General features: G+C 47.6%; 1 protein-coding gene across 1 annotated transcript in view; it reads right to left on the bottom strand.

Moving 5' to 3' along the window:
- Nucleotides 1-20056, bottom strand: part of PASD1 (PAS domain containing 1) — a 68145-nt gene that overhangs the window by 27036 nt on the left and 21053 nt on the right. The window contains exons 7-9 of the mRNA XM_015408384.1: nt 16600-16713; nt 6988-7106; nt 5452-5534 (exon numbers count right to left, since the gene is read on the bottom strand). Of these exons, the coding sequence (XP_015263870.1) occupies nt 5452-5534; nt 6988-7106; nt 16600-16713 (316 nt within the window). The remainder of the gene's footprint in view (nt 1-5451; nt 5535-6987; nt 7107-16599; nt 16714-20056) is intronic.

The raw sequence follows: 20056 nt of genomic DNA, 5'->3' as shown, positions 1-20056 counted from the left end.
AGAGCAATTCAACTCCCCCACTGCATCTTTCCCTTTTCCTTAAATGGCCTCTCTCTGGAGCTACTCTTACCCCATTGGGCAAAACGTGCAAGTTCTACCAAAATCAGCAAGTGAAGCTTTTGGAGAGTTTATTGCTTACTAAGTGCTGCAGAACAAGCTGATAATAAAGACACAGCTTAGAGACGCAAGTTCAAAAGTTGGCTGCCTTAACAATCACTACAGCAAGGTGGAAATTGCTTGGTCCATGGCTGTGACTTGTGAGAGATCCATTAACTTTGCAGAAACATGGAATAATCTGCAATCACTGTGCTTGTTTGCAAATGCGTTGTGAGCAGAGACTTCAGTGGCCTTAAACGGGTGTAACTTTTAAAGCCCTGTATGGCATTGGACCAGCATACCTGAAGGACTGCCTACTGTCTTACAAACCTACCTGACTGCTGCAGTCATCTTCCAAGGCCCTTTCAGATGCCCCACCCCTTCGGAGATTTGGCAGAAGACAACCCAGAGGGAGCCTTCTTGGCCAGGGAGACTCTTCTGTACACTTCTGTTGTTGTCTTCCACCACTGGGAGAAGACTTCATTTCATCTAGCATTAGGGTTGCCAAGTACTCACCTCTCCTGGAGTGGGGGAGTCCGGGGTTGCTCCGGGAGTCTTCGCGTGTGCGCAAAGCGCGCGTGCGCCGCAAGCACGTCACATGGAAGTGACGTAACCACGTCCGGGACATTGGGGGCGGGACCAAAATAATAGTTTTCCCTCGGATGATTGTGGCCCCGCCCCCAACATCCCAGACGTGCTTACGTCACTTCTGTGTGACGTGCTTTGGGGGTGGGGTTCCCCCCGGGGCCCGATCCGGTAGCGCCAGGTAACAGGCCTCCCGGGCGGGGGTTCCCCCCCCCGGGGGGGACTTGGCAGCCCTATCTAGCATTCCCGGCTTCATCCCTACTTCCTGCCCTGTGTTTTAACTGTTTAAGTTTTGTACACATATTTTAGCTTTGGCTTTAATTGTTTTAATGATGTGTTTCTGTTTGGTTTCAATAATTTTTAAGATGTGTTTTTATTATGCATATTTTTACTCTGGTGTACTCTGGTGTACTGATGACAGCAGAAAGTCTGGGTATAAATTCTGTAAATGAAATAAACTCTGTTTAAGACTGCACTGTGAGTCTGCTACAGCAAAAATAAAAGCCTCGTGACACACTAAAGGCTTAACAGATTTATTAAAACATAAACTTGTTATGGGGTATAGCACATTTATGGGGTATAGCCCATTCACCCTATTTTCTTGTAACTGTCACTTTACTTTTTTCTATTGCTATACATAGATCATCCTTTTGTCTGCAATGTGCTGTAGAAAAATTAGCAGAAACAGATGTTTCATCAACAACACCACTACAGGATTTTTAAACTGTGACATGATAATGAGTCAGAATATTAGCTGTGCAACCTGAAAAGGATTCCTCTCTGCCCCCTGCCCCAGCTTATTCATTTCCCAGGATATTTGTAACTTCCTGTGTTGCCTGGAATTGGAGAAAATGGTGACTCAGCATGGTATGAAATGTTTCAATTAAAGTGCAGGAATAACTAGAACAGATGGCTTCTTGTAGTGTCACAAAAAAAGAGAAAAAAAGACACAGAACAGGAACCATCCAACATAAGGAAGACATGCCCCATCCTTGCACATCCACAAAAGTTACTAGTCCACAAGAGAAATTTACTATGCCATTTGCTGACACATATTAAAGTGGGAATCAGCAGCCTGGAAACAAGCCCTGCTTGACACAGGAGAATAGGTGAGAAACTATGTCTAACTAAGCCTTCAGCTGTGTCTCTTTTATTTCTTAAATGTTACTGATATTTAGCTTTTACTCCAGAAATCCATTTAACTACTTCAAATTACAGGATCTTGGATTCCATATCACAGTATTAACAAAGGCACTAGATCAGCATGGTTCATGGTTTTGTAATGTGCCCTATCTCAAAAGAATGAGTTCACTTAGACCAAAGTTAACCACCAAACAGCCTCCATTGTGTAATTTGTAGGCTACTGCTGCTTCATGACAAATGACAGTTGGCACAGCTACCGTGCAGTTTCCTGCAATAAATGTGTAAAATAATAAAAAGCCAATACACAGCCATAATGTCACTGTCATTGGCATTACTGGACTGTTTTTTCCATCACCTTTCTCTGAGACTTCAGTACTACAGTCTTCTCCATTTGACAATTTAATGAGTGTTTGACATCTTGCTGGTATTTTACATTATTCTGCCATTCATATGCAAACAATTTTGACGCTCTGTTTTTAATAGTTGCCTTATTGTCAGTTTATATGCCTGTATCCTCTGCTCTGGTGCTTTGATGGGATATTTTCTGTTTTTGCAGTTTGAGTTTCTATCCCACACCAAAGAACAACTGGCAAACTGCAGTTGCAGGATACCATAGCCAAGCAGTGTTCCCTCTAAGCTGAGTTAGTGTGAGCCAGCCCACAGTTTTTTAGTCCCCGGTTTACACATATTTGTCTTCGCTCAGGAAGGAGGGCTCCAGAGCAAACTAATCTGTGCAGTAGCCAAATTGATTGCTCACAGCTTTAACGCCAGTAGCTCACAAAGGAATTTTTTTGCTCACAAGACCCCCCAGCTTAGAGGGAGCATTGTAGCCAAGTACCCATTTTTTAAAAAACACATGACTGTTTTTATTGTAGATTTTAAAAGATATGATCACCTTGTCCAGACAGTGTGAATAATAGACAAGCCTCTAAAGAGAGCTCACCCAACCTGCAGAGAGTGAGGGTAGTTTCACACCAGTGCCTCAAGATAGGATTTCTTGTGACATTTTCTCGTTCAAAATAGTAACATGATTTTCCATAATCCATTTTCTTTCCAGGACACAGTGTACAATTCATGCCTCATCTGTGAAAGACTCTCCTTTCTAGATATGCATTTAAAACTGCCAGCAACCAATTGCTTAATTTTCAATTGCTTTTTATTGTTTTCATAATCTATTAAAGCTAATAGATTCACATCGTATTTGTAAAGCGACTACATTTACAAGGTGGGGGGGAGAACTGGCCTGGCTTCAGTTTGTGTTAGCTGATTACCTGCTTCAGTGAATCAGTGACTCACATGGCAGGCTTTGCATGTTTACTTGCAAGTTAAATTTCCCACTTGTTTAAGCAGCTTGCTCCCAGGTAGAATGGCCATGACTATCATAATAAAAGACTGCTCTGTTTAATATTTAGAAATACATCATGAAATATCTCATTATAGCACCATAGTTCTCTTGAGCGTGAAAAAAGAATTCCAAGCCTTTATGGTGAAGAGCACGGAGGTGCTTACTTTGAAACACACTTTTCTGGCTAACTCCTAGAGTGGGTGCTGTGTCTGCCCCTGCCTAAATACTGTATGATTTCCACTGTGCCCATAAACTGTATGATGAAAAGTTAACAGGCTGCCAGAACAAGGACAGGGAAAGAATAGGAAGCCACAGCAGACAATTTCAAGCAGCGAGTGTTTTCTCCATTTGATTTATGCCACAATAAATCCATTGAGTCTTTAAAGTGCCACAACATGATTCGTTTTTGGTTTTCCTCTATGAGTCGTTATGTTTCATTTCAATGTGTTAGTCTTTTTATAAAGTCACAAATAAAGTTTTTTCTTTAAAAGGACTGGGAAACATGATTATTTCTTCTTCTTCTTTGCCCTCTTCTAGGTCAGGTATTTGTGAATCTCCTGCATTGTTCAGGGAACTGGACTAGATGACCCTGGAGGTCCCTTCCAACGCTATGATTCTATAATTCTATTCTATGATTTAGGCCTAAAGATGGGCTAGTAATATTCAAGATTCATAATCTGAAATCCCCCCCTTTCCCTTCAATAACACGGAATGGGGAGGTCTTATGAATGAATGAGTGTGTGTGTGTGTGTGTGAAGTGCTGTCAAGTCGAAACCAGTTTATGGCAACCCCATAGGGTTTTCAAGACAAGTGATTAAGCAGAGGTGGTTTGCCATTACTTTCCTCTGTAAAGGCTTTTGTTGGTGATGCCCCATCCAAGTACCATTCCACAGCCCAGGTAAGTCTCATAGGAGGTATAAACTATATTTATTCTTCCCATATTGTCCCCCCATGACATGCAAACATTCAGAACCATCAACTGTGCTGCAAAGTTAACATGTAAATCAGCTCCTTTTCTATAAAATTACTAAAACTATACTGATCAGTTACTTGTTGATGGATCATCTCCCTTATGAAGAAAGCCTTTAAAAATGGGGTTTTCCCCCCATGCATCATGTGCAACAGGGTTGGAGGGGGGGAGCACAGCAGATTTTGAATCAGAAGTTTCAGAGAAAATCAAGAGGGAGGAAAATACTCCCTCCCTCCTTTCCCTTTTTCACAAAATAACAAGAATTCAGAGTTTTTTGGTTTAAGGAACAGAACAAGTTAAAAGGATGTACTGCTTCATACAATGAGCAAGTAACCAGTGGAACACCTATTGCCATAGGGTGTTGTGAAAGCTTTGAACACAGTTCAGTTTTCTACAACAGTGGGATGAATACATGGAAGAGAGGTCTGTTAATGGTTAGAATACTTGCAATGATAATTAGATAATCCCCATGCTTAGGAGCACATTGACTCTGATTATCTGATCTCGGGGATTAGTAGAAGTTGCAGATAGAAAGAATGTTGAGTTCGATGAAACATTTGTTGACCTCACATGGAATTTCGGTTCTCTGTAGCTTACTTAACTTGATGATTAGTCCAGCCCTTGCAAGGAGAGGAATAGCTTATCCACCACAAATGCCTCCAACTCTACATCAAGATTTTTCAGAAACCTGTTGCTTAAAAATACACACATCTCAATGATGAGATATAGAAAGATCATTGAAAACAGAGAGTTGCCTATCCACAAAGAACAGACATGGCTGACGGGGGCCTATCCAGACTAAGAGCCTGACAATCAGCAGTAAGATCTGCACAAATCCTGTGATCAAAAAATTTCAATCTAGGGAATTAATGGTTGTGAACATGGATGCAATCAGTTCCACCCAATATCCATAACCTAATAAACACCAACAAGCAGCCCCACAGGATTTGACTTGCCACATAAAGTACGGAAGATGGTTAACAGAATACAAACAGGCTATGGCAGTTGTGCAGACCTGTTGTTTAAATGAGGCAAAATACCAGAACCCAAATGTGACTGTGGTGCAGCCCGCCAAATTATTTTCCATCTGTCACAGGAAGGTGAGTGTCATGCTTTCCAGGGAGATGTGACGGAGCTCTTTGAACTCTCCCCAGCTGCAATTCAGTGGATTGAAAATTTAGATATTCATATTTAGGGGGACTGCCCAATCAGTTTGCATACCTATTGTATCAACTTGGTTCCATATTTTATATCATTATATGCTTCCCGTGTGTAACTCTGCCATATCATATAACAACAACACATATCTCACCTGTGGTCTAGAAACAAAAATTTCCATTCCAGACTGTGCCTTGATGTGAATTCTTCACACGGTTCCTCCACATTACAAAGTTCCTGTAGGAACAGATGGCAAGTTTGGGGGTTTCTTTTTCCTTTTATAAAGATGTTAACTTGGAAAACAAATAGATTTTCTGACAAACACATAGGACCATATGGTAAGCAAGGCCACTGGACATCCAGGCTTCTGAAAATATGACGTAACTTCTCCAGACTTCATCCATCTAAGATATATACATTTTCACAGTATGGGTGCATCAACTTGGCCAAGGCCACAGTGTTAGGATTACAACCCAGTGGACCAATGCGATGCAAAACTTCCAGAGAGCATTCTGATGGTAAAGGGCTTGCAAAGTCATATTTAACTGGTATGAGTGTTCTACTTCAAATGGCAACACCCCACACTTCTGGAATGTGGCGTTCTATGAGGCAAGCCTATGCAGAGTCACTCCAGTGTGTAATCCCAATGAAATCGATGGGAATAGACTGGAGTAACTCTGCATCGGATTGCACCACCAAGCACATGGCATTCGATTGCAAACCCTGATCAAGTAGGCATGATGTGGGCTTTCCTGCAGCACCACCCCAAATCTAGTCACATGATTATTCTCACCTGTAGCACAGGTAGTAAAAAAACTGCTATGGTCTTATAGGGGAACAGCACAAGAGCATTTGTTGCTTTTCAAGGATCAAATATGCTAAAAGCACATATCTGACAACCTTTTGCCTTTGCAGAGCAGACCTCAGGCATTCATCTTTATCTGACTGCCACTTTGCTCAGTACTGATCATTCTTACATTCCCCAGTCCTTCCTGTGCTGAGGATTGACTTAGTGATCTGTGAAAGTACAGCAGCTCCCTGATTGATTTTACATCTTGTAAACATAAGCTGGGCCCAGCCTATATCACTTTTGAATGTTGGGAGTGGGGGGAACTGTCACACAATAGACTGCTTCCCCGCAAAATATCCTACTTGTAGAACACTAGCATGTCAGGGAGAAGCCTTTACTTGAATTTTCCTCCCTGACATTTACTTTTTTTACATAGGGAATAGCATTCAATCATGTGAGCTCCTCCCCCTCCCCCCACAATAGTACAATCCAGACAGTTTTACCACTACAGCTGGTATGGGGGTGTGTGTGTCAGGAGTTGTTGGGGGGTTTTTTAAGCAGCACAATCAATCAGTCAGTCAGCCAGCTCTGACTATGGAAAGTCAGCATGCCAAGGAAACCGGCTCTAGTCCTGCTGTATTCCTGCTTGCTTTCTACATTCAGGAAAAGGATTCCCCCCCCTTTTTTTCTTATATGGGTGAGCATTCAAAACATTCATCTTCATTCCAAAGTCATATAGCCTGAGAATGACTCTACTGTAATTTATTCTGAACATAATGTAGGGCCCAGTGGCAGCTATAGGCTTCTCCTCCCTGCCCCCACTGCAAACTTTTGCCCCACTACTATGGATAAAACCCATCTGGGTATTGCAATACTACACTGACCCAAGAGACTGCATACCTTTAAGAACTGTGGAGTAACAAGACGGACCGTGGCTACCAGGCAGACCTGCTCTTCATTTGCTGACCGGAACACTCGTGCAATGGCAGATTCAAAGCCATTATAAGAGGATGTAGGCACTGAAAGCAGAAAACAAGAAAGAAGCATTCACAAAGCAATATCACAGTCATTATGCTTCAAGGAAAACATCCCCCCCAACCACTCCTCCAATTTTGTTTGTAGAAAAGAGCCAGAGTATCTGAAGAAGTGAGCAGTGACTCACAAAAACTCATACCCTGTCACAAATTTTGTTAGTCTTTAAGGCGCTACTAGAAGCTTGCTCTTTTTCACTGCTACAAACAGACGGACACAGCTACCTGTGATCTATCTCTATTTAAGTTGTTATTCTCTATCCTTTCTGGAAGGCCAGTCACCACAAGCCAGTATTTATTTTTATTTAGATATTTATACCCCACTTTTATTCCCAATGGAGACTCGTAGGGATGGGTACGAACCAGGGAAATGAAAAGGGTTCCCGTTTAACCAACTTCTGTAGGCGGTGCATGAATCTGAAAGTGAGCAGGGGGGGGGGCAGCTGTATGTGTGTGCCACCACACACAGCCGCCCATGCGCACTCACTTCTGGCTTCACAGGCTGGTTAAATGGGAACCCTTTCAATTTCCCCAGTTTGTGCCCATCCCTAGAAACTAGGGTTGCCACAAGCTTGAAGACAACTCCGCCCCCCCAAAATTCTTTCCCTTTAGCAAATAACATCCCATTAAGGGGGCAGGGCATATTTTCTACAGGTTGCTGGCAACCCTAATGGGGACCCAAAGCAGCTTACACCACCACCACCACCCCCGCCCTTCCATTTTAACCAGGGTCTCCCAGATCCTAGCCTGACACTTAAACCAGTGCAAGTGCTGGCTCTCTCTGCTTGTGTGAGCAATTGTTTAAAAAATTTCTGCCTAACAATGCTGTGTAGGAGTGATTATTTCAGAAATGTCAATGCTGCATTGTTAATAGTGGGAGGGCTTGTGAAAACAGGCCATGAAAAATTAAAGAGGCGGAGGAATACCCCTCTGAGTGCTGTTGTAATTGCCAGGTAGAGAACAGAAGGAAAGTGGGAGAAAGAAAGAAAAATTATGGTGTGGCTTCCCCACAAGGAATACTTTATTCTATGCCAAAGCAACTGAAATATACTGCACAACAGATCAACTCCGAAACAAAAAGGAAAGTATTATTTCCCTCCTTCAAGAAACTTCATGACAATCAATAAAGAAAATAAGTTTTAAAAAAACACCACCAGAAACTTCAGCTATTCATGGAATGTGAAGCAACCTGTGTCTTACTGAAGAGTTCTATGGAACTCCGAATTCTGTATATTCCTATATCAACAAAGCTTAATCCAACAAAAATTGGGTACACATAGGTTTCACTATGTATTTAACTTGTTTACTACATTTGTAACCCACTGTTCTTCCCAATAGGGACCCAAAGCAGCTTACATCATTCTCCTGTCTTCCATTTTATCTTCACAAAGGCCCTGTGAGGTTATGCTGAGAATGTGATTGGCCCAAGGTCACCCAACAAGCTTCCACGACAAAGTGAGGATTCAAACTTGGGTCTCCCAGATCCTAGTCTAACACTCTAACCACTACACCACACTGACTCTCTGGTTTCTCCAAAGGGCAGGACAACAGAGCAGGGGGAAAAGCTTAAATCCCCTCCGTAGCATATAAGGTAAAGGTTCCCTTGCTCGAAAGCCAGTCAAGACCGACTCTAGGGTTGCAGTGCTCATCTCCATTTCAAAGTCGAAGAACCAGCGCTGTCCGAAGACGTTTCCGTGGTCATGTGGCCAGCATGACTAAACACCAAGGTGCACGGAACACTGTTACCTTCCCACCAAAGTGGTACCTATTTATCTACTTGCAATTTCTTGCTTTTGAACTGCTAGGTTGGCAGGAGCTGGAACTAGAGACGGGAGCTCGCTCTGTCATGCGGCAACTCGGGTCTCGAACTGCTGAACTACTGACCTTCCACAGCCTGCAGTTCAGTGTCTTAACCACTTGAGCCACCGCAGCTCCTTCTGTAGCATATACCATAGTCCTAATTCAAATCAGGCCCCTGTCCACAAGGAAATTGAGTTCCCAATGGAGAACTTGTAACACACATCTGATATAAAGTCCTTGTGGCAGACCTAGACATAATACAGGGACTATACAATGTGTAGTCTGGGCCCTTGAGAAATCCCAGGTTCAGATCCCTACTTGACCATGATGCTCACTGCATGACCTTGGCTTGGTCACAGTCTTTGAAGCCTAATCCTCCTCACAGAAGAAAAAATGGGGAAGGTGAGAAGTATGCACACCTCCCAGAAAAACAGTTTGCTTACCAGTAACTGGTGATCTTCGAGTGGTCATCTGTGCATTCACACCAATGGGTTTAGTGCGCACGCGCTGAACCGACCGGTGCTGTAGCAAGCTCTCTTCAGAGGATTTTCGCGCCCGTTTACCTCAGGCAAGCGCAGGAACCCAGTGCGCATGCCCAGAGGGGCGGGCGCGGACATCCCGCCAGTTCCTTCAGAGCACTGCCGCGTAAACAACCTCTATTCAAAAATGTAGAAGCTGTCAGCAGCGGGGAAGGAGGGCGGTTGGTGTGAATGCACAGATGACCACTCGAAGATCACCAGTTACTGGTAAGCAACCTGTTTATCTTCTTCGTGGTCTCTGTGCTTCACACCAATGGGAGATTAGCGAGCATTATCCTACCTGGAGGAGGGTGCTGGCAGGATAGTCACCGCTGGACTGAAGATAAAACTTGTCGTCCTATGCTGGTATTGGTCTTTCGGACGTCTAGGGCGTAATGCCTGATAAAGGTGTTAGGCGTGGCCCATGTTGCAGCCTTACAAATGTCCTGGAGCGGTACTCCGCTGAGGAAAGCAGTGGATGTCGCGAGAGCCCTGGTAGAATGGGCTCTGATTGGTCCAGGTAACGGCTGTTTCGCCAGGAGATAACATAGCCGAATGAGACCCACGATCCACTTGGATAGCCTTTGCGCAGTAATGCGAGTACCGGTTCGCGATGAAGCGTATGACACAAACAGATGTGGATCACACCTAGTTGGTCGTGTTCTTTTCAGGTAAAACAAGAGAGTCCTCTTGACATCCAGATTACGCAGCAGATGGTCCTCATCCGTTTTAGGGTTAGGGAAAAAGTCCGGTAAGCTTGTAGATGAAACTCCGAAACCACTTTCAGCAAGAAAGTGATATCTGGCAGGAGACAGACCCCACCAGGGAGTATAGAAAGGTAAGGTGGGTCATGCCGAAAGGCTAACAGTTCTCCCACCCGTCTGGCTGATGTGATTGCGGTTAAAAAGGCTGCTTTCCAAGCAAGGAGCCGTAACTCACAAGTAGCCAAAGGTTCAAACGGCTTCCGTGTTAACTGACGCAAGACTAGAGGTAAGTCCCAAGGAGCAACTGGGGATTTAATTGGAGGGTAGAGACGTAACAAACCCTTCAGAAAACGTTTGGTGACCGGATGTGTGAACAGTGAACAACCATCAATTTGAACATGGAATGCTGATAAAGCAGCTAAATAAACACGTAACGAGGAATGGGAAAGCCCCGAGTCAGCAAGGGATAAAAGAAATGAAAAAACTTTCTCTAGACCAGCTGATGTGGCATGAGATGTGTCAGTCCCGACGAAGGCACAAAACCTTTTCCACTTATATTCATAAGATTTGCGAGTGGATGGTTTCCTCGCATTCAGCAGTACATGTGCTATACAGTCTGAGAAGTTTGGGGTTCTATACGCCACGCCGTCAGCTTCAGTGTCTTCACATTGTGATGCAGTATCGGCGAGTTAGCGAGACAAAGGAGGTCTGGGACCGAAGGAAAGTGGTAATACGTTCCCTGAGACAGTTCCAGGAGCGTCGAGAACCAGGGCTGTCTGGGCCACCATGGTGTTATCAATATCACCTTCGCATTCTCCGTGAGGATCCTGCGGACTACCCGGAAGATTAGAGGCAGGGGAGGAAACATGTACAGATGTCTCGCTGACCATGGGTAAAGAAGGCCATCCCCTAAGGACTGGGCTCCTTGACCTCCCCAGCTGCAGAAGAGGCGACACTTCCTGTTGTCTTTGGTCGCAAAGATGTCGACTTGGGGAGTCCCCCACCTCTGGAAGAGTGGGAGGGGGTAGGTAGATTTTATTCCCCATTCGTGAAGGCTGAGACCGGAGCGGCTTAGGCGGTCCGCTTGTAGATTTAACCTTCCCGGTATGTGAGTGGCCACTAGGAATATGTCCTCGGCTCTGCAGAAGTTCCAGAGAGCTATCGCCAGATCGCAGAGATGATTGGAAACAGTGCCGCCCTGCCTGTTTATATACGACAGTGCCGTAGTGTTGTCTGTGAGAATGTTTACACATTTCCCCTTGATCAGAGGGAGGAAGCTGGCCACTGCATTGTGAACGGCTAAGAGTTCCAAGTAGTTGATGTGGTTCCGTCTCATGATGGTATCCCAAACGTTTCCTACGGAATAACCCATAGAATGGGCTCCCCAACCTTTCATGGAAGCGTCAGTGGTAATGACGACTTCTGGCGATGGTGGGTGAAAAGGAGCCCCTTGGATGAGGTTGGATCACAGTGTCCACCATTGCAGAGAGTCCCGAACATGAGAGGGCAGGGAAAGCATCACTGTGTGGGCGTTCTTTGAAGGCTCGTAATTGCGGAGAAACCAGAGTTGAAGCTGTCGCATTTGTAGCCTTGCAAAAACTAAGACTGCCGTTGTAGCGGCCATGAGACCCAGAAGTCTTTGAATGGTGTGGGCCGTGGAAGTAGGGCTCGCACAAACTAAAGCGGCCAGAGATACTATGTCCGCAGCCCTGTCTGGTGGCAGGTAAGCTGTGCAGGTGGTCGAATCGAATATCGCCCCTATGTACTGGATTTTCTGTACAGGGCAAAGGTGGGATTTCTGGTAGTTGACCTTCAACCCTAAGTTGTCCAGAAGAGACAGGGTTTCTGCGACGTTTGAATGCAGAATGGTTTCTGAAGGGGCGACTATGAGCCAGTCGTCTATGTAGGGATATATTGAGATCCCTCTGAGCCGTAGAAATGCTGCTACAATGACCATCGTCTTGGTGAACACCCGTGGGGCGCTGGACAGACCGAAAGGGAGAGACTTGTATTGGAAGTGTCGTTGGTCTGCTGCAAACCGTAGATATTAGCGGTGGAAGGGGTGGATGGTAATGTGAAAATATGCATCCTGAAGGTCCAGGGTAGCCATCCAAACTCCCTCGCGAAGTAACGGCAGAATCTGATGGAGGGAGACCATACGAAAACGGTGGTACAGGACGTACTGGTTGAGACCCCTTAGGTCTAGAATGGGTCGTAGGCTGCTGTCCCGTTTCAGTACAGTAAAATACCGGGAGTAAAAACCCCTCCCTTGGAGGTTTGTTGGTACTAGTTCGATGGCTCCCTTTTGCAGAAGGAGGGACACCTCCCTAAGGAGGGGGGGAGGGTGGCGTGAAGACGACAACTGGCACGTCGGGGTTCCGTTGGAATTGGATTTTGTAGCCTCGGGTCAAGATAGAGAGGACCCATTCGTCCGATGTTATGGAACGCCATGATTGGAGAAAAGGGTATAGGCGAGTGGGGGTAAAATTGGGTGCTGACTCGGGGGTAGGGAAGTCAAAAACCCTGTTTGGAGGGCTGTTTAGATTGTTTGCTACATGAAGTTTGTTGTGTGGCACCAAATTTTGGTTTCTGGTAGCTGGATTTCTGGGTACCAGAATAAAACCGAGGCCTCCATCTGGAATCAGGCGACTGATGTGATGGCATACATTTTTGCCATGGTCTGGACCAAGTGCGTAACCGTTGAGGTTGCCTGTTGGATGAAGTCACTCCCAATGCTCTTGATGCCTTGATACTCTTATCAAGTTCCTGCAGAGATGAGTCTGTGTTAGTATTGAAGAGACCTTGTCTGTCAAATGGCATATCTTCAACTTGAGACCTGGTGTCCAGTGGAAGGGATGTATTCCGTAGCCATGAAGGCCTTCTCAGCACTACAGCCGATGCCATCGTCCTTGACGACGCCTGTAACACATGTTTAGTTGTAGTCAACTGCTGTTTGGCCACTACCATGCCTTCTTTCTGAAGAGTCTTGGCCTGACGTTGCTTGTCCTCTGGCAGGTCGGAGAGTAAATCCGTAAACTTCTCCCAAAGGGAATATTGATAGCAACTCATGCAGGCTAAATAGGTAGGCCGCTTTACAGCTAAAGCTCCCGAGGAATAGAAACGACGTCCAAAGGCATCTAGTTTTCGTCCTTCCTTGTCAGACGGAGTGGTATGGGTTCTACGAAGATGAAGTAACAACCATGGAATTCGGATTTGGATGTGTCGTTAAGAAATCTGCCTCTGGATCTTGGATCCTGTACATATGATCCAATTTTCTGGAAGAAACAGGAGTCAAAGACGGATTCTTCCAGGGAGCTTTTGCTGCCTCAAGCAGAACAGAAGACATAGGTAGTGCCAATACAGAAGAAGTGTCCAGCTGTACAACATCATAAAGTGAGTCATTGGATTGTGGAGGTTTTTGAACTACTGAAAGATTTAAGGCAGTAGCCATCCTTTTAATCAAGTCCGTGTAGGTATTAAGGTTATCAGACGGAGAAATTGGCAAATCATGTGCCACATCAGAAGTCGGAGACGTGTGGTCCAGAGACGTCGGGATTACAGAAGCATCAGTATCCGAATCTTCCTCTGGAGCATCCGAGGAATCTTGTTCTGTGTCGGATTGCGGAATGATCGGAACAAGAGGTACCACAGGCGTCTTAGGGTCTGGAGGGGCCATGGGCATTTTTGGCCGAACCCCAACTCCAGTGGGGGTGGTACAGGGTCCACTGAAGACAGATCAGAAACAGGCGGGCGTGAGACTGTTGAAGATGGGCGAGATCTAATAGGTGAGCGTGATCTGTGTTCAGAGCGAACAGAGTATCGGTCCCAATCCGAAAAGGCAGCTGGGGTTAGCCATGGCACTGGCGGATAGTATGGGCCGTATAACTATCTCAACTGTTTCTCATCCCATGTGAGTGGCGGTCTATACGCTCTAGGGGAACGGCTCCTGTTCCTCGAAGGTCTTGGGGAGGTTAGCATGCCATGTCCTTGGGACGTATGCCGGTATACGGATGCATCAATATCGATCGGCTGTAGAAATGTAGATGGATGGTGACGCTCCATAGTAGATCGTGCTCGATGCCGATACTCGTCGGTGTCATGCGGTTCTGAATGCATCGATACCGATGAATTAGACGGAGCGGGGGGAAACTCTGCACCTATTGGGTGACTGACGAGTTCCGCCGTGTCGATGTCGATGGATTCTGGTACCTGTTGGTGCACAGGGGAGGCCAAGAGACCACTAGGCGACGTCTGTGGTGGTGGAGGCTCCGGTATCGACACCACCTTCGGCGTAGATGGCTGCAATAAAATGTCTTCAGACGGTAGTGTCTTACCCTTTTTTGATGGCATAGGCGTTGATTTGGTAGACCTAGAGGTACCTGTCTTTGCGGCTTTCGTTTTGGCAGTATCTTTCGACATCCCCGAAGTAGTTTTCGATGTCGATTTCTTCGACGTCGACTGGTCAGTACCGATGGCCTTTTTAGATGTAGAAGGTGGTTCCTCCATGGTTGAAGGCGGATTAAGGGCAGACTCCAGTAACGCAACTTTTAAGCGAGCAGCACGATTTTTCTTAGTTTGATTAGAGAATTTCGCACAGTGTCCACAAGTCTCTGATTTGTGGGACTCTCCCAGACAAAACAAACACAGTTTATGGCCATCGGGGGGAGCCAACAAAGAAGAACTTTTTGAAGAAAAAAAGAGGAGCTAGATGGCCCAAAGGCAACTACAGCGAACCAAGTCGGAGGAGAGCAAAGTCGATCCTTTCAATGTGGCGGTCAAAAGAGAACTGGCGGGATGTCCGCGCCTGCCCCTCTGGGCATGTGCGCTGGGTTCCTGCACTTGCCTGAGGTAAACAGGCACAAAAATCCTCTGAAGAGAGCTTGCTACAGCACCGGTCGGTTCAGCGCGTGCACACTAAACCCACTGGTGTGAAGCACAGAGACCACGAAGAAGATCTACTTGAAAGACAGATGGGTCAATAACGTGATACTCCAGAGTATGCAAATAATAGATTCATACAACCAAGTTTCACGTGATTAACAAATTAACTGGGTGAAGGCCTTGATAATAGAACCCTTTCTGCAAGTTCTGTATCTTTCCCTTTAAGCTCCCCTCAATTAACAATTAGGGTATCGTGTAATAACTGAGTATTTAAAAATTATGGTCCTAGCATTCTAATTTCCTTGAAGGAAATTACACATTCATTTTAAGAGAAAACCAATCTTCACGTCTCAGGTTTGGCTGGCGTAGCTGCCTAAGGGCTTGAGAAAAATTGATCAGTGACAACTTCCAGTTCATGTGAGTACCATGATGCCAGAATTCACCTGTCAGTACTACTTGATAGTCACAACTGCAGTCAACTGATGTCATGGCCTGAACCCAGAACCTTTGGCGTGCAAAGCAGATGCTGTCATGGAGCCACAGCCCCACCCTATGCATATCATTACATGATCATTCACCTGCCAGTATTACAGAAATGGGTCATCAATGCATTGCAGAAACACTCCCACGTTTCTGGGAATACATCCACAGACAGCTGTTTTTCAGAGATTTGAAGACGGCCCTTCTTGCTCATGGCAGACATTCATTTCTTCTGTTCTAGCTTTCTAGTCAGACTTCACAGGTTTCCAAAGCACTATAAAACCTTAAAGAACTTGTTTGATCAAAAGCCAAGAATTAAGAAGTGTACTTCAGCCAATGATGGCACTTTCAAGTGCCTGGAAAAACTACGTCCAACCACAGGAAAGACCAGTAGCTTCATTTCCATAAAATGTTGTTTTAGATTTAATCAAGGTCCCCAACAGGCTATGATCTGTGGGCCATGTCATATTCTGCAAAAAAGGAAGCGTTAATGGCTCATGCTCCCTATTTTCCTGTTTCTACGGCAAGGTAGGAAAAGGGACTTGGAGACTGGCCAATAAGGGATATATCGGCGGCGATTCGACAGGAAGAACATGGCGGCGAAACCGACATCAAGCTGCAGATGTTCCGGGCGGGGAGTGGCCCAGAGACGCGTCGACGGAGCACGGCCGGAGCCAATCGGACAGAGGTCGGGGCAGCAGTCGTCACACAGTCGCGGACTGTGGAGCCAACCCAGAAGGAGCCGCTGCAGAGCCGCGCCGAGATAGAACCCACCACAAAGCCGCAGGAAGAAAGAACAAGCCGGCTGGGTGCCTGGTAGGCACTCACCTCCCCCAGATATATACATTGCGGCCCTAGCTAGAAGTATGATATGCCTATGTAAACCGCTCAGAGCCTCCGGGATTGAGCGGTATAAAAATTGGAAAAATAAATAAATAAATAAATAAATACATACATACATAAATAATATTCATCAATCCCAGATGATTTCTGTAGCTCGTGCCTCTTCTTCTTCTACATAATGCCTAGTTTTTAAAAAACTTTTGAATGTATGAAAAAAACAGATAGCCAGAGAGAAAGAAAAAGGCAATGGCTTACCATGAGTAAAATATTTGAATTCTACTACAAATTTCACATGTTCATATGTGATGGGTTCATTTGGATCTAAGTTTCCTCGGGCTAAATGACAACAAAATTCTATCTGCTTTTCAGCTGAAAAGAGAAGAGATTTGTTCAGACATGTTAAATATCAGTCACTAGGCTTTCCATCTCATCCCTTCAGAAAGCTTCAGATACCGCCCACCCATATAAAGATAATCACAAAAAACAGTACTAGCACTTCTTAGAGCCCCTCTTAAAAACACCCATTTTCTCTGGACAAGCCAAACTTTTTATTACAATTGATCATTTCCATGTACAAAGTGATTAACAGAGCAATTCTTTGGGGGGGGGATTGGAATATGGAGCCAATTGACCCCTATGCTGGCGTAACTTGGATTTATGCTGGTGTAAGGGGCGTTTACGCCAATGCAGGGTATGAGTGGTGCTCCACTGTGCACTTTCACCGGTGCAGCTGCACACCAGCAGATTGACAGCACGAACCCCTGTGCCAGCGTAAATGCGGGTGCCAGGGGGCATGGCACCAGTTAGTCGGTTATGGCAACTCCTAATTCAGCCCCCCCACAGGTGCGGCCATGCCCACAGGAACCCATGCAGCTCAGGATACCAACCAAGTGTGCATCCAATCAACACATCCCCCCATGCTGGTTCCGCCCACCCCCAGCATCCAATCACAGCCCATCCCACCCTACAAATCGTTCCAGGAAGTCACATCGCAACTCCAGAGGTAGGCCACGTGGCACAGAATGCTGTCTGATAGCTCCCTGCTGTGCAGACTTAAGAGCTAGTGCACATGCACTTCAGTGGCATGCAAAACACAGACAGGGCACCTAGCACCACTGGGCGAGCACTTACAGGGAATACACCACTAGGAGAGCAAAGTCCAGACTCTGTGGCTGACCTCTCCCAGATTTCAGTCCCCACAGGTACACCAGCATATTCACCAGGATCCCAAGGGGCAGCCACACACAAACAGGTAATCAAGGCACCCAATCCCCATTGCCCCCTTGGCCAATAACAGTGGCAATGAGCTACACTGGACACAGCACCTCCCACTCCTGAACCCAGCAGCTGGGGTGGGGGGCAGCAGCGGTCCCCCAGATGAACACGGACCCTGCGCACCACGTAGGTAGGTGTGTCAGGGGTTGCCCGAGGCTGCATGCTCAACCAGTTGGCAGCACTCCCCCTGCACAAAACACTGCAGCAGATGGGGAGCCCCACTAACCTAAGTGCAGAGTGATCCCACATGATGGGCAAACCATTCCCTTGCAGGTGCAGAATGCCCTGACGCTGCTGACAAAGTGCTTCCCCGGATATGCAAATGAGGGGCTCGGACGGCACATAGCAGCAACTATTGGGCAACCTCGACCACTGAGGGAAAAAACCAAAGGGAGCCACGGTTGACATGTGCATCAGCCTTCCTGATAGCCCTCCTGCAGCCCAGCTACCACAAGAGTAAATGCCATTGCTATGGATGCCAAGACAGGCCCCATCCACCCACAACCATCCTGGGGCCCAGTGCCCGCAAAGCTAGGAGTGTCCACACTTTGTGAGGTGGGTGCATGGGGCCTGCAACGTAGAGGGATTGGCCATCCATGTGGATGTGCAGTTCATTCCATCACACACACACACACACACACACCGTATTTGCAGAAATTGCAGGTTGACCCAATGGCCACTCATGCAACCAACCGGCACATGCCTAAACCATCTCAAATGGTGGAAATTCCTAGCTCTGCAGACACTGATGTCCCTTCCTCTTTTCAAGGTACCAAACCATTGTGAAAAACAGAAGGGGTAACTGAGGGACCCAGTACTGCACAGACCCATTCTGGCGCTGTCGACACACTCCCTGCAGAGGCCAGAGGCTCCAAGGGCTGCAGCATATAGGCCATGGGGATGCCACCCTAGTCCCGGCTGAGCCCTGTACCTGGTCACCTGAGACCAGGGGATGTGGCTGCTGGTACCCCAGGAGGGGGGATTCTGGCCCCTGGGCACAGGGCCTCGTCTGGTACAGCCCATCCCACCTGCCCTTTCCTCCATGTGGGTGCCAATTTAGCATGAGCAGCTGGAGAGCCATCATGATTGACGAAGCCTTTTCCAGGGCAGCGACAGATGTAGGGGTTGGCAGCATCGGTAACAGCAGCTGCTGGGCACCTGGAAGGGCTTCTTGCCATAGTGAGGGAAGCAGGTGAGGGACACAGGTGCATTGAGAGGCTGCTGGGGGACCTCTAAGACTCTCTCTGGTTCCCCAGGTCCCCCCCCGTGCCCCTCCTTCTGCTCTGCCTCCAGTGGGGGTGGCACACAGGTTGGCACAGGAACACCCTCGACAATGTGGGTGCCCATTTGGCCACCGCGGCTGGCAGTGAGCACAGGGCACCCTAATGTCCATGCTCTTGTCTGTTGTTGCCCTCTGGAGCCCTGTGCACTGTGCATGTGGAGTGCCACCACAGGGTGCTCTTTATGCATAGCAGCACCATGAGGTGCCGCCCTTCCCACTGACAGGTGCACCAGGCTTGTGACAGGAGCCGGTTGCTCTGGGGGAGGGGTATGAGGCAGAGGAGGAGCATCGCTCCTGTGTCCCGCCCCTCTCTGCTCCCTGCCAGTGATGGATGCTTTGCTCAGTCTCCTGTACTCATGGCTCCCACTGGTCCTGGCTGCCGTCCATCACGCCCAGGGCCGGCCCGAGGTTATCCTGCGCTCTAGGCGAGCACAGGTGCCAACCTCCCGGCGGGGCCTGGAGACGCGCTCTAGGCGGGGGAGGAAAGTGGTCGGGTGTGTGTGTGTGTGTGTGTAAAGTCTGGGTCTGCGCAGCCCCGGCCCTCCTCCCCCCCGCTGCCGGACAGGAGGGGCAGAGAAAGAAGGCGGCGGGGAGAAGGAAAGCGCCGGAGAAGGGCTGAGAAAGGCGGCGGCGGCGGCGGCTGGCTGGCCGGCGGGCGGGCAGGGAGGAGGAAAGCACCGTCTTCAGGCGACTCTGCGCCGGAGAAGGGGCCCCAAGTTCTCATGTTCTGGGAGGAGGGGGGGAATTGCCCGTGCCACTTTGTACAGCCAGCATCTTCTACAAATCTCTGTTCCTCCCCTTAGTCCTCTTTCCTCTCAATGAAAAAGCCCCACACTCTGTTGCCTTTCCACTCCCGCCCGCCTGCCAGCCGCTGCCACCGCCGGCGGACAGGAGAGGCCAAGAAAGGCGGTGGCGGAGATGGCCGGCCGGCCGGCAGGCAGCCGGGGAGGAAAGAACCGCGCCGGAGAAGGGGCCGCTCCCGCCCGCCGGCAGCCGGCGTGCAGGAGAGGCCGAGAAAGGCGGCGGCGGCAGCGGGCGGGTGGGGAGGAGGAAAGCGCAGGAGAGGCCGGGAAAGGCAGCGGGGGGAGGGAGGAGGAAAGCGGGCGGTGTGTGTGTGTGTGTCTTTCTCTGGCTCTCCTCCCCCCCTCGGCCAGA

The sequence above is a fragment of the Gekko japonicus genome, unplaced genomic scaffold (assembly GCF_001447785.1).
Source record: "Gekko japonicus isolate JY-2015 unplaced genomic scaffold, Gekko_japonicus_V1.1 scaffold643, whole genome shotgun sequence".
NCBI classification, from domain to species: domain Eukaryota; kingdom Metazoa; phylum Chordata; class Lepidosauria; order Squamata; family Gekkonidae; genus Gekko; species Gekko japonicus.
The sequence above is the reverse complement of the archived record's forward strand: the minus strand, read 5'-3'. Positions and strand labels throughout refer to the sequence as shown.